A 14,478-nucleotide genomic window follows, 5' to 3' on the forward strand; every position below is an offset into this window, starting at 1 on the left:
GCAGGGAAGGGAAGTAGGGAAGATTTTAATTTTTATTAAAATACAGTTTGATATTCATTACATTATTTCCTAGACAAACAATATCGATTATTTTCACCTTAACCCTTAAATAAAAAAAATGATGCAAACTTTTACAATGAGGAGCACGAAAGAAAAACTGGTTTAAAATGTACTGACAGGTTGGCTCCGGTCAGTTTCCTCTTCTTGAGTGATATTTGAGTCGCTCTCAAATGTATTAAGAAGAAACTGTATGAACGACCGCGCAGTTGTACCTGAAGGGGTTAAATATGGTTGTTTTATTAAATTTTCTTATTATAAATCCACAGGGGGGGTTGAATATCAAACTTTGTTTTATACAGAAAAAAAAAATGGTTCAATATTTGTGAATAGCTGTCCAGAACATGTGTGTGTGTGTGTTGTAATTATAAGAAATATCAGATCTGTGTTGGGTATGCTTGGTTATGCAGACTACAGCTGCAAAGTGAGATTCTGTTAACTTTATCAAAGTTTGCACAGTTAATAGAGTTCATAGCCAAACTCATTAAAAACATACAGTGTCCCAAAACCTTTATTATTTTACTAAAAGGGCTTCAGTCAAAGCAAAGTGAAAAAATTCTGGAAATCTAAATTTCTACAGTAATCACGATGATGTTAAATTATGTTTTAACTTCCGTTAACTGTGTGTCTCTCTCTCTCTCCCTCTCTCCCTCCCTCCCTCTGTGTATTAACGCGTATCTCTCTCTCTCTCCCTCTCTCTCTCCCTCCCTCTGTGTATTAACGCGTGTCTCTCTCTCCCTCTCTCCCTCCCTCCCTCCCTGTGTATTAACGCGTCTCTCTCTCTCTCTCTCTCTCTCTCTCTCTCTCTCTCTCTCTCTCTCTCTCTCTCTCTCTCTCCCTCCCTCTGTGTATTAACGCGTCTCTCTCTCTCTCTCTCTCTCTCTCTCTCTCCCTCTCTCTCGTCTTTCTTCTGTCTGGGTTTTCACTTGCTGGCTTTTTTTTTTTAAAAACAAAGCCGAACCAATCTCCCACAATAGAGGGGGGAGCTGAATCACACTTAAGTGATCTACAAATGGTACAACCCTGAAAGTGCTTTGAGTGTTAGACTCTCACTTTGATAGCTGTGTGTGTGTGCGTGTGTGTGGAGGGAAGGGAAGGGGGGATGGGAGAGGGGAGAGGGGAGAGGGGAGAGGGGAGAGGGGAGAGGGAAGGGGGATGGGAGGGAAGAGGCCTGTCCTTTTATCCTTCTGGCGACAGCATTTAATTAAACAATTCTCCTCCCAAAGATAGCAAAAAAAAAAACTCCAACGTGGGTCCAAGTTTGATAACAAATCTGTGTTGCTGGCAGTTGGGTTGCGAGACTCCAACTGGGTATTTTGAAATTGGGTTGAAAAAAAAAAAAAAAAAGGTCAAATTAAAATGCATAGGGGTTACAGTTACATGATTTACAACAATATGACACGTAGAGCATTGGCCATTTTTGACCTTTGTCGATCATTCAGTTGCAGTTTGGGCTGTAATCCCCAGACAGGAACCAGTTTGGTATTGGAGTGTTTTAATGGGGCTAATGGAAACGTGGCATGAGGTTTGGGGATAGGAATTTGAATACAGCGATGTGCAAATATATTAGAACACCCCGTTGCTTCTGTAGTTTAGTTGTGTTATGCATGTGAAATCAAACCGCTGGAGCTGAAAATCTCAAAAAATTGTCAGAATAGGCAAATTAGCAAGTGTCTAAAAAATAAAAGATCACGTAACCACAGCTGCTAAAATGCACGAGACTTTTTTTAGAAGTTGTTTAAGATGCCTGATTAAAGCACAAAGCGGTCTGACGTTTTCACACACGAGATCATTTCTGTATCACTTTCTGAGTTGAAATTGAAATTCTCACACCCAGAGGCAGGTATATAAAGGAGATCAATGACAGATCTCGAGGTGTTCAAATACATTTGCACACTGCTGTACAAACAGTCGTGTATAGTTGTGTGTCTCAGCGTATGGGTAATGCGATCGTACCAGTTTGTTTCCTAACTATAAAACACACAATCGTAAGATCCCACTAAAAAGAAAGTGGGAAAATTATTTGAGCAAACTTTTTACCACTTTCTTTTAAAATATTTCTAAAAAAAAAAAAAAAAAAGCAACCGTTTAAAAAAAAAAAAAAAAAAAAAATTGTCTCTGCTACTAACGGTTAATAGAAAATAATCCTAATCATAAATACAATTTTTGTTTAAAAAAAAAATTGTGATTTTTTTTTTTTTTTTTTGGAAAAATTTTGTTTGTACTTTTTTTTTTTTTTTTAATTTTTCTATTAATTAAAAAAAATTATCTAACCAGGAAGTGCCTCTTGAGATGATCACATCTCGTTTTCAAGAGGGGTCCTGGGACTGACTCAGCAGCAGGTAAACTTCTGTTATTCAAATGACAGCATTCTCACCCCTAATCTAACCAGCCAATGAAATCAGCTCCAGCCAAGATCAGCACTACAATCCACAACCAATACCCAATCCAATGTAACCAAAACAGAGGCATCATTTTAGTATTCAAGAGCAAAAAGCAAAAAAAAACAACAGATTTGCAGACTAGGGTTGTCCCTGTTTTCTCGGTTTTGAAGAAGGTGTCCCGGGACTCAAAAATACCAATTTTTTTAATTGTATGCTTCCACGGCCATGTAGATTATCAATCAATCAATCATTACATAAATTTAAAATAATAAACATGCCTTTTTTAATCTTACTTTAAAAAAATGTACACTGAATGCATGTTAAAGCCGAAATGTCACATTTTTCCATTTTTGTCAGTTTTCCGTTAAGTATCTGGAAAACTCCAAAGTGTAATTCGATATGTTAACAAGGTAACGTTATTCAGCAGGTTTCATTCGACTTTACGAAGCAAAATGAGTTCATTCTATAAGGGGATGCAAAACCTTTGACCACAGCTGTAGAGAAAGCCAAATTCTTTGTACAGTAAATCACTGCGCATATTTCAAACCAAATGCAAATGTATGAGAACACGTCATTGCTTCTGTAGTTTTGATTTGTTGTGCATATGAAATCAAACCACTGGAACTGAAAATCTTGGACAATTGTCTACTACAGAACCCCTTTAAAGGGGAGCCAGTGATAATCTGTCTAGTGCTGATAAGATTTCAAAGCTCGCGTTAGCGCTGCGAACGACCGGAACTTAAAGATAAATGAGCTGCTAATACAATTAACTACCTTGCAAACAGATTTAAAAAATAAATTCTCAGACAATACAACGTTTTTTCAATTGACCGTTTATATGTATCTACAGTAACTACTTACCATCAGTTAAGACAGACACTTGTGTGACGTTTCTCTATGAAGTGTGTGTGTGTGTGTGTGTGTGCGTGCAGCGGGAACCCCCTTTACTTAGGGGTACCCCCTCTTCTCTGACCCCCTCTCTCCATCTTTCTTGGCAGGCCCGGGACTGGCGTTCATAGCGTACCCCAAAGCAGTCACTCTGATGCCTGTGTCCCCTCTTTGGGCAGCTCTGTTTTTCTTCATGCTTTTACTTTTGGGACTGGACAGCCAGGTAATACCCGCATAGCACTGGCACAGCCTTTTAAAGGAGACTGTAAAGTACAGCTATGGCCAAAAGTGTTTTTTAGCATCTTTCACAAACAAAGCGACGACACAGGAGGCTGTGTGGTCCACTGGTTAACAAAAAGGGCTTGTATTATTATTATTTATTTCGTAGCAGACGCCCTTATCCAGGGCGACTTACAATTGTTACAAGATATCACATTATACATTATTTCACATTATACAGATATCACATTATTTTACATACAATTACCCATTTATACAGTTGGGTTTTTACTGGAGCAATCTAGGTAAAGTACCTTGCTCAAGGGTACAGCAACAGTGTCTCCCCACCTGGGATTGAACCCACGACCCTCCGGTCAAGAGTCCAGAGCCCTAACCACTACACCACACTGCTGCCCAAATAATACTACTACTAGAATACAATATGAACTAGGATGCTCTGTATAATAATAACACTACTAGAATCCAATCTGAACTAGGATGCTCTGTATTATAATAACACTACTAGAATCCAATATGAACTAGGATGCTCTGTATAATAATAACACTACTAGAATCCAATATGAACTAGGATGCTCTGTATAATAATAACACTACTAGAATCCAATATGAACTAGGATGCTATGTATAATAATAACACTACTAGAATCCAATATGACCAGGAGGTCCCCGGTTCAAATCCCACCTCAGCCACTGACTTACTGTGTGACCCTGAGCAAGTCACTTCACCTCCTTGCGCTCCGTCTTTCAGGTGAGACGTAGTTGTAAGTGACTCTGCAGCTGATGCATAGTTCACACACCCTAGTCTCTGTAAGTCGCCTTGGATAAAGGCGTCTGCTGAATAAACTAATAATAATAATAATGTATAAAATAGAAAAACATAAGAATTCATTTTTTCTCTTCACTGTCAAATGACCCGGGTTCTAACGCGGCTGTTTCCTTGTCCTCCCCTCTCTCAGTTCGTGGGGGTGGAGGGTTTCATCACTGGGATCTTGGATCTGTACCCTGGAAAGTATTACCAGCGCTACCGTCGAGAAATCGCGGTCGCCATTTGCTGTACGCTCTGTTTCGTTGTTGACCTGTCCATGGTCACCCAGGTAAGGCCATGAGAAAGCCTTGACCACAGTTCTTTTGTTTTCTCATGTTTTTGCCATTGATATACTGTGCATTTAGCAGTGTCAATGGACTTTATACTTCTTACACATGCTTACATGCTTACAATGCCTAGCCTCACTTAGAATACAGTGGGCAGTTTTGGTCACTTTTATAAGTCTTTTAAAACTAAAAAAAATATTCTACAGTTTAGCATTTTCAGGTAAGCATTTAAATATTTAGGAACATTTTTTTTGTATAATAACTCTGGAGTGTATGATCATTTTTTGAATGTGGCCATTTATTTCTGCTTTAAAAGATATGTTTAATGGTGAAATAGCTTGAAATAAGAAAAAAGGTACAGCCCTAACCATCACGACTGCGTAGATAACAGCAATCATTCACCAGTGAATCTGTAGCAAGACAAGGGTCGACTGGTTTGCAGTGATACTGACACCCTTGTCTCTGTCTGTCTGTCTGTCTGTCTGTCTGTCTGCAGGGTGGAATGTATGTCTTCCAGCTATTTGATTATTACTCTGCCAGTGGGATGACCCTCCTGTGGCAGGCATTCTGGGAGTGTGTGGTTGTCTCTTGGGTTTATGGTAAGGCATCAATAACTGCTTTATAAGGACATGGTCCTGTGTGTTACATGTTCCCATGTGTTGCTACTGTTTACTGTAAGGTGTGTGTATGGTTTTAAATTTATTTTTCTCAGAACTACATTTCCCATCATCCTCCTGCTCACTGGGAATCTCAGTTACACATGCGAGCAGGAGGATGATGGGAAATGTAGTTCTGAGAGGTGCATGCGGGTACACGGGAAGCCATCTTGAGGCAGGGAATGCAATTTAAAAGTTTAAAAAAAGTGGTCCAAATGTAAAAAAAATAAAATTAAAACAATACACACACCTTACGTAAACAGTTGTAGCAAACAATAAGGAAACAAATCAAATAAAAAGGTCCTTATACACCCTTTAAGTTTGTACAATGAAGAATGAAACTCTACTAAACATCCTTCTGTGACATAATTACAATAGTGCTAAAAATCACGCAGGGAAATCAAGGTACTGATTAAATTTTTTTTGAAGGGGGTTCTAAGACCACTAATATAATGACATTTCTTTTTTAAGAATTTCTGTGTATACTTTAGACACTAGCTGCTATATTTTTTAAGCATTTACTGTAGTCTGTGATTGTTACAAAATGTTACAAAACTGTAACATGTTACAAAACTAAAACCAAACAACTAAGTTATTTGGTTAAGCCTTTGTCTCCTTTCAAAAAATATAAATTCATGGAGGAAACACTTTAAAAAATATGGCCCTTGGGCACAAAGGCATCTTTGTATATAATTATAATTTCTGAAATTATAAAATAGCTTTCTTAAGAGCGCTTCTTCCTATGAATCCAATTTAAAGACAATCAAACCATATCAGATGAAAGTCTTCATCCATCAGCTGTTTGCTTCCCAGGCGATCGCTCATCGCTGTTAGTCAAACATCAATGAAAGCCCACGAGCACCAATCATTTATCCTGGTCAACCCTTCATTTAACCTGTTTACCCCTTCATTTATCCTGGTTACCCCTTCATTTATCCTGGTTACCCCTTCATTTATCCTGGTCAATCCATCATTTATCCTGGTTACCCCTTCATTTATCCTGGTCAATCCATCATTTATCCTGGTCAACCCATCATTTATCTTGGTCAACCCTTTATTTATCCTGGTTACCCCTTCATTTATCCTGGTCAAGCCATCACTATGTTAACAACACATCACAACGTCAGCCAATCCATGACCTCCTTTTTTTGATCCAAAAACTGAAGCCAAGTACCAAGAACCTTGTTTTCAAGGCAATTCTATATTTGTTCAATCAGTCTTGACTGAAGTCTATACAATCATAAGTGGTCTAGATAACGTTAACCCACGACAATACTTCACATTTAGCACCGAGTTTTGAACAGAAGGTAGGAAGCACTTTTTTTTGTTTTATGCAATTATAAATGCATGGCATAGACTACCAGGCTAAGTAGTGAACCACAGGGGACATTTCAAAGAAGATGAGATTCTGTGCTTTTAAAATAGTCTCCCACTAGGGGAGAATGGTGTGCTATTTTCTATTAGCAGCCGTGGTGTAGTCAAGATGGAATTTGCATAATAGTCAAGTCACATGACTCCCATCTCCCGCACACCTGTCTGATTCAATCACTAGTCCTGATGCAACGAAAAGAGCATTAGGAACGTCTTCTATTGCAAACCATTTATTTTAAGAAGGCTGAAAATGCTGACGAAGACGACAGCAACAGACAGCGCAACGGCGACGAATGTGAACACAAACGAAGCCACTGACACGCAGATACGGAAATATAGCGAAGCATTCTGACAAGGTGGAGAAAGACACTTTGAGGAAATTAGATAAATGCATGACCTATTATATGTGTTACTAGAAGTTCAGTAGACAAATAAAATGGGAATTCGTACTGTAATAACTCTTGTTTAAGAAAATCTATATTTTGCTAAAATGATTTGCAGAGCCAATGGTGTTACGTCATTGACAGGTCTCTCTCGCTCTCTCTTTCTCCCTCTCTCTCCGTCCCCCTCCCTCTCTCCCCCTCCCTCGGCAGGGGCTGACAGGTTCATGGATGATATCGCTCGTATGATTGGTTACAGGCCGTTTCCCTGGATTAAGTGGTGTTGGTCAGTCATCACTCCATTGGTGTGCATGGTAAGAGACTTGCTCAAGTAACACCTGAAAACGACTGCTACAGCTCTGGCCAAAGGTTTTGGTATCGCCTAGAATTTTAGGATTGACATCATGTTGGATTTTGAAATGTCACATTTTTCCATTTTTTGTCATGAAGTATATATGGAAAAACTCCAAAAGCGGTGTGTAATTCAACATGTTAACGTAACATTATTCAGCAGGTTTCATTCGACTTTGGTTCATTCTATAGGGGGATGCAAAACATTTGGCCGCAGCTGTGATTAGATCAACCGCTATGTTGAAACCAAGTCTGTATCATAAGTACAGCAGTGTGGAGTAGTGGTTAGGGCTCTGGACTCTTGACCGGAGGGTTGTGGGTTCAAACCCCCAGTGGGGGACACTGCTGTTGTACCCTTGAGCAAGGTACTTTACCTAGATTGCTCCAGTAAAAACCCAACTGTATAAATGGGTAATTGTATGTAAAAATAATGTGATATCTTGTAACAATTGTAAGTCGCCCTGGATAAGGGCGTCTGCTAAGAAATTAATAATAATAATAATAATCAGTTTTATTCATTTTCATATAGACCGTAAAACCAATTGCTGTCACTGTGGTACTTCAATGGGATTTGAACCTCTCTCTCTCTCTCTCTCTCTCCTGCAGGGTATTTTCTTCTTTCATCTTGTCAATTACAAGCCGCTGACCTACAACAAGACCTATGTGTACCCCTGGTGGGGCGAGGCAGTGGGCTGGGTCCTGGCTCTCTCCTCTATGCTGTGTATCCCGACCACCGTGGTCTACAAGCTCTTCCGTGCCAAGGGCACCTTCAGAGAGGTCAGTGTACCCGCCCGACACGGCACAACACCACACCTGGCACTGCTGGTTTTACTTACCATGCCATGCCATACTATAGCATACCATTCCATCCATTCCATCCAATCCAATCCCATTCCATCTAATCCCATCCCATCCATTCCATTCCATCCAATCCCATCCCATCCATTCCATTCCATCCTAACCCATACTATACCATCCCATCCCATCCAATCCCATCCCATCCTACACCACCCCATTCCATCCAATCCCATCCCATCCCATCCTATCCCATCCCATCCCATACTATACCATCCAATCCCATCCCATCCTACACCACCCCATTCCATCCAATCCCATCGCATACATCCATCCCATCCTATCCCATAGGGAAGCATTGTAAAGCACAGAGAGGTCTGGTAAAGCATAGGGAAGCATTGTAAAGCACAGAGAGGTCTGGTAAAACATAGGGAAGCATTGTAAAGCACAGAGAGGTCTGGTAAAGCATAGGGAAGCATTGTAAAGCACAGAGAGGTCTGGTAAAGCATAGGGAAGCATTGTAAAGCACAGAGAGGTCTGGTAAAACATAGGGAAGCATTGTAAAGCACAGAGAGGTCTGGTAAAGCATAGGGAAGCATTGTAAAGCACAGAGAGGTCTGGTAAAGCATAGGGGAGCATTGTAAAGCACAGAGAGGTCTGGTAAAGCATAGGGAAGCATTGTAAAGCACAGAGAGGTATGGTAAAGCATAGGGAAGCATTGTAAAGCACAGAGAGGTGTGGTAAAGCATAGGGAAGCATTGTAAAGCACAGATAGGTCTGGTAAAGCACAGGGAAGCATTGTAAAGCACAGAGAGGCATGGTAAAGCATAGGGAAGCATTGTAAAGCACAGAGATGTCTGGTAAAGCATAGGGAAGCATTGTAAAGCACAGAGAGGTATGTTAAAGCATAGGGAAGCATTGTAAAGCACAGAGAGGTCTGGTAAAGCATAGGGAAGCATTGTAAAGCACAGAGAGGTATGATAAAGCATAGGGAAGCATTGTAAAGCACAGAGAGGCATGGTAAAGCATAGGGAAGCATTGTAAAGCACAGAGAGGTCTGGTAAAGCATAGGGAAGCATTGTAAAGCACAGAGAGGTCTGGTAAAGCATAGGGAAGCATTGTAAAGCACAGAGAGGTCTGGTAAAGCATAGGGAAGCATTGTAAAGCACAGAGAGGTCTGGTAAAGCATAGGGAAGCATTGTAAAGCACAGAGAGGCATGGTAAAGCACATGACAAAGCTGTGCAATTCTAAGTTATATCCACAGTGTGACAGAGTGGAGACCATGCACAGGGGTTGGGTTGAGTTGGCAGGGAAGAGGTTAATCTCTCCTCGTTAACTCCACGTGAGAACGTGGCTGGAGTGAACAATGGAAAAATGTTTGATTAATTAGGCTGCAGCCACCGCTGTACATAAGAAGCCAGAAATGCTTTGTTTGTGGGAGGGAATCGGGGGTGAGGTAACCTGTGTGTTATTTTTGTGTACGATGTTGCTCGGTAGCGACGGCAAATGCCCAGAATGCCTACAAGTGCGTTTTTTTGGTTTTTGTTTAAACCTTTTTGTTTTGGCCCGTGTGCTTGTCTCTCTTTACACTCCTGGGTCTGCATCCTGACATTTCAGGAGCCTGGATTGTGACGCTATCCCAACCCTAACACCAAGTGTGAAAGGATAGGGTCGCAACCAAGGAGCTGCAGTTCAATGCGCTGTTTTCATAAAACAGAGAAACAAAAGGGTTAAACAAAATGAAACCGCATTTGTAGGCTGGGCATTTCACCATCGCACAACCCCTGTTATTATTTATTAGTATTATTTATTTCTTAGCAGACGCCCTTATCCAGGGTGACTTACAATTGTTACAACATATCACATTATTTTTTACATACATTTACCCATTTATACAGTTGTTTTTTTTACTGGAGCAATCTAGGTAAAGTACCTTGCTCAAGGGTACAGCAGCAGTGTCCCCCCCACCTGGGATTGAACCCACGCCCCTCCGGTCAAGAGTCCAGAGCCCTAACCACTACTCCACACTGCTAACCCTATGTGGGACCCTGTCCCACACTATGTTAAAATATATACATACACATATTATGTATAGATCGTTTCATATCTCTCAAATGCATAGTTGGGAGGGAGAAGGGGATCCCTATTTGATGTGCTGTGCTGACGGACTGTGTGTGTGTGTGTGTGTGTTTTAGCGCTGGGATCACCTGACCAAGCCAGTGTGGGGTGGTCACCACCTGGAATACATGTCCGAAGACACGGACATCAAAAGCCTGGCCTCGCTGACCCCCAACTTGGAGGACAACAAGGTCATCCTGTTCGAAAGCGTCATGTAAACTCCTCTCCTCCTCCTTCACCCACTCACCGGTCATCTCATCAGAGCACAGAGACACACAGATGCAACACGTACCACAGGCATGGAAACAAGACTCCCGCTGCACAGCAGTGTGATCCATTCCTGCTTTTACCGTGAGGTTAATAAGACACACCTGGGCTTGTTGCCCACATAAACACTGGGGCTGATCAAGCTCCTAGTAAAACCTGGAATGGACTACTATGCAATAGGAGTCCTGTACTTTGGCAGAATTCTAACAGGCATTAGAACTAAGTGTGTGTTCATCACAATATATATATAACGACAAGCACAGTCTAATTGATGTGCTATATTTCAAGCTCTTCAGTGACTTCTGCGCTGTGCGGTTTATGCAAACTCCTCCCACTGCCTCCTGATTGGCTGACAGAAAATGAGCTCATGAATAATGCTGGATCCGGTCTACTTTGTTACATATTAATAATCTGTTTTCGGTTTCAACCAATCAGAAACGAGCGGGAGGGGTAGACAAAAATGCCCAAACTTGACTTGGAAGCAGGAAAGTTAAATTAGGACCCCCCGTTAAGGTGTCCTATGTTCTGCCTGCTGGAATTCTGCCAATCGACAACAAAGCTATTTAAAAAAAAAAAATAATCACTGGTAATAAAAACTATAATCAAGAACATGTAAAGCGAGGCTATGTTTGGGCATTGTTGAACTGCTTGCACCTTTTATGAAAAAAATGAATCGTGTTAGACTATTTCTTTTGTTTGTTATTATTATTATTATTATTACTACTACTACTTGTAAAATAAATCAAGATTTATTTTGTGAATGATTTCATTTGTAAAAAAATATACATATATATATATATATTTTAAAAGAATGGGTTGATGCAGTAAATAATAAAGATGTTTTACTTGATGCGAGGAATGAGACAAATATGCAATAGGATGCAATAGAGAAGATATACAGGGCAATAGGGGGCCTGTTTCCCTTCCTTACTACCCAGAAACAACACATTTATCCAGAAAATTCCCATCCGAAATCCTTAGGACTTCACCCTACATGGAGTGTTCCCAACCATCAAATACGTGTGCCATTCCACTTGAGTGCCAAGCTGAAAATCTGTCACTTTATAACATCGTCACTGCTTACTTTCACAGGCATCTAGCTGAGCAAATAACACTCAGCCGCTGGGCGTGTATTCCACAGTAATTGCTTGCTCATGAATACATAGACACAGTCATGCCTCATATCTCCACTGCCTCTCTCCAGGTCTAGCTGAGTCTGGGTGAGGTGTAGCTGAGGGTGTTTCCACTGCCCCTCGCCTACACCTGAGACAGCACAACGAGGCCATGCTGTGCTGAAGAGACAAACTCTTTGGAACAGTGGCTGCTGCAGAGTCACTTCCAGTAGGACCTCAGTTGTTTTACGTCTCATCCGAAGGACGGAGCACAAGGAGGTTCAGTGACTTGCTCAGGGTCACACACACACAGCGAGTTGGGATTGAACCTCCTGGTAACCAGCCCCTGTCTCTAAATACTTTCTCTTACTGCTTCATGACGAAAGCTCACTAATAAGACTGCTGACTGTGTAAAGACCTCAAATCAAAAAAACAGCCACAAAAGCCTGTTTCGCTTGTCTGCATATAAATCAATCCCATAATCCAACATGACCTTTTACTGATGCACTATGACCTCACTACTGCTTCGTGGGTCAAAATGGCATTGAAGCCCAGACAACTGCACCTCGCCCAGAAACCGACAGAAACCAGGCATTATAGTTCTACTGTACATCACTATAGTACATGGCACTGCTGTGGACTGCCAATAACCTGTATTAGTCTGTTGGTCGTGTCTGTTTATCTGATCTGAATCTGGTTCACACCCAGAAAGCAAAGAGAAGTGGATTGAAACCAGAACTGAAAAGGCTGCTGTTCACACATTTCACCTTCATCACACTGAGGAAGGCATCCCGCCAAATCGTTTGTCCATTTCAGGGTTGGCCGAAGAATCCGCTCCTGGTCTTTGCTCCAACCCTGTTCTGTGTTTAGTTGAACCAATTAAACCTCCGTCCAGACCCTGAAGTAGCTGCCATCTCATTTTACCTGGGAAAACCTGGAGTGGATTGACCCTCCAGGACCGGGATGGATTGGGTACCCCTGGTCTACCTGAATTGAGTTTTTCCATCCATGTCCCAACACTCAACCCTAAACCTTTAAGACAATTTGACGCTGACAAAGGATAAAGGCTCGACAAGTTTGTCTGCTTGACTGAACGAAGAGAAAGGCCTGTGGTTCGACACAAACCTGATCCATCGCGTACTGTGTGTAGCACCAAATTATTTAAATTTTTTTTTCCTAAGATAAAACATTCATCACGGTATTCTAATTAAGGTTTGATATGTATGTAGCTATTCTAATAATATTAGTGTTACTCATAATAATAATTACAGTCGTTGTACACAAGAAACACATTAAATATGCATTAGCAGAACTGTACAGCAGTTTAATATTTGCAGTAACTTTTTCGGTTCATCACTGAATAAGACAGGAACATGGCGACGACATTCATTATAATAGGTTCATTATAATAATACTACAGATTTCCACAGAAACTTCGTATCCGCTGACTATATTCGAATCAACAAAGCACATGTTATCTTTCCTCTTGAACTATATCGTCATGATAACTTACTCTAATTTTGTTCACCACAAAAGAGAAGTCTAAATGTAACTTAACTTAAATGTTGCTGTATTTCTCGTTAAGTGTACAAGTCTTCTTGTCAAATGACAGGGATGGAAATAAGACTCCTATTGCATAGCAGTGTCACCCACTCCAGGTTTTAATTCAAGCTAGGTTAGCCACAGTGTGTATACAGGTAGCAATCGTGTGTGTGTGTGTGTGTGTGTGTGTGTGTGTGTGTGTGTTATTAAACTCCTAGTAAAACCACAAATGGATCAAACTGCTATGCAACGGGAGTCATTTCCATCCCTGAATTAACTATGTAAGACCTTTTTAAAGTATTTTAGGTAGAAAAATATGCAAAATATATTTGTGTCAAACCTAGGAAATGTTTATCCCAGCATAAATAATGGTTCATATATTTTTTAAAAGGAGTTTTCATATCAGAGAGATATTTTTTTTTTTTTGTTTGCCCACATAGAAATTATTTTCTAAGCCACAAAGATGTAAAGATGTAAATCATATGAGTTTATTGCATGCAGACCATGTACAGCACACACAAAATGTATGAAAAAGACATAGATGTACATTTGTGACATACGAGTTAAACATGCCGCTGTCTATATAAAATATAAAGTGTAAAACAGTATCGTCATCACATTTTATATATGTAAAGCAAATGTGGAAATATACAGAAAAACATACATTTAGCACTGTTGAGTGTTTACTAGTTAGGAATGACTAACGATGGCAAAAATTGATGCTAATTAAGAAACTTAAAATGCATAGGATTCTATGCACATGGGGGAAAAAAATATGCAGTCATTTCTGCAAAAATATCTCTTTAAAGCTAATTTGAAGGGCTTACCGCTCAACATCACGATTCTGTAGCGTCTCTAAGGTGACTTGTAATGTATTTCACTCACTGTTAACCCTGTCTCGTTCCTATTGTCAAATATCATCATGCTTTGCCACTGTGACTTGTGTGTGTGAGCGTCTCCCTTTTACTGTGGCAGTACAAGCGAATAAACTGGAACAAACAAATAAGAAAGCCTGGCTTCTCTGGTTTTTTCTTCCAAGCAAAATCTAAGCAAAGTTCCTTTTTTTTTTTCAATCCGGGTTAAAATAACAAACTCAGTGATATAAGACACGAGCTGAAATGGTTGTCCGCTTGACTCGGTTTTCTTATCCAGCACACTGATGAAGGAATTAGGTAAAAACAAAGGTAGAGTAATCCCTATAAATACTGACGCTTACCAGGACTG

At 40.4% G+C, this 14,478-nt stretch overlaps 1 protein-coding gene across 1 annotated transcript in view; it reads left to right on the plus strand.

Annotated features, from left to right (window-relative positions):
- The window catches only part of slc6a8 (solute carrier family 6 member 8), a 43,022-nt gene extending 28,758 nt beyond the window's left edge, over nt 1-14,264 (plus strand). The window contains exons 9-14 of the mRNA XM_034006911.3: nt 3,440-3,552; nt 4,526-4,663; nt 5,158-5,260; nt 7,282-7,382; nt 8,026-8,196; nt 10,411-14,264. Coding sequence (XP_033862802.3) covers nt 3,440-3,552; nt 4,526-4,663; nt 5,158-5,260; nt 7,282-7,382; nt 8,026-8,196; nt 10,411-10,551 — 767 coding nt within the window. The 3' untranslated portion in view covers nt 10,552-14,264. The remainder of the gene's footprint in view (nt 1-3,439; nt 3,553-4,525; nt 4,664-5,157; nt 5,261-7,281; nt 7,383-8,025; nt 8,197-10,410) is intronic.
- The last annotated feature ends 214 nt before the right edge of the window (nt 14,265-14,478 follow it).

The sequence above is a fragment of the Acipenser ruthenus genome, chromosome 56 (assembly GCF_902713425.1).
Source record: "Acipenser ruthenus chromosome 56, fAciRut3.2 maternal haplotype, whole genome shotgun sequence".
Classification (NCBI taxonomy): domain Eukaryota; kingdom Metazoa; phylum Chordata; class Actinopteri; order Acipenseriformes; family Acipenseridae; genus Acipenser; species Acipenser ruthenus.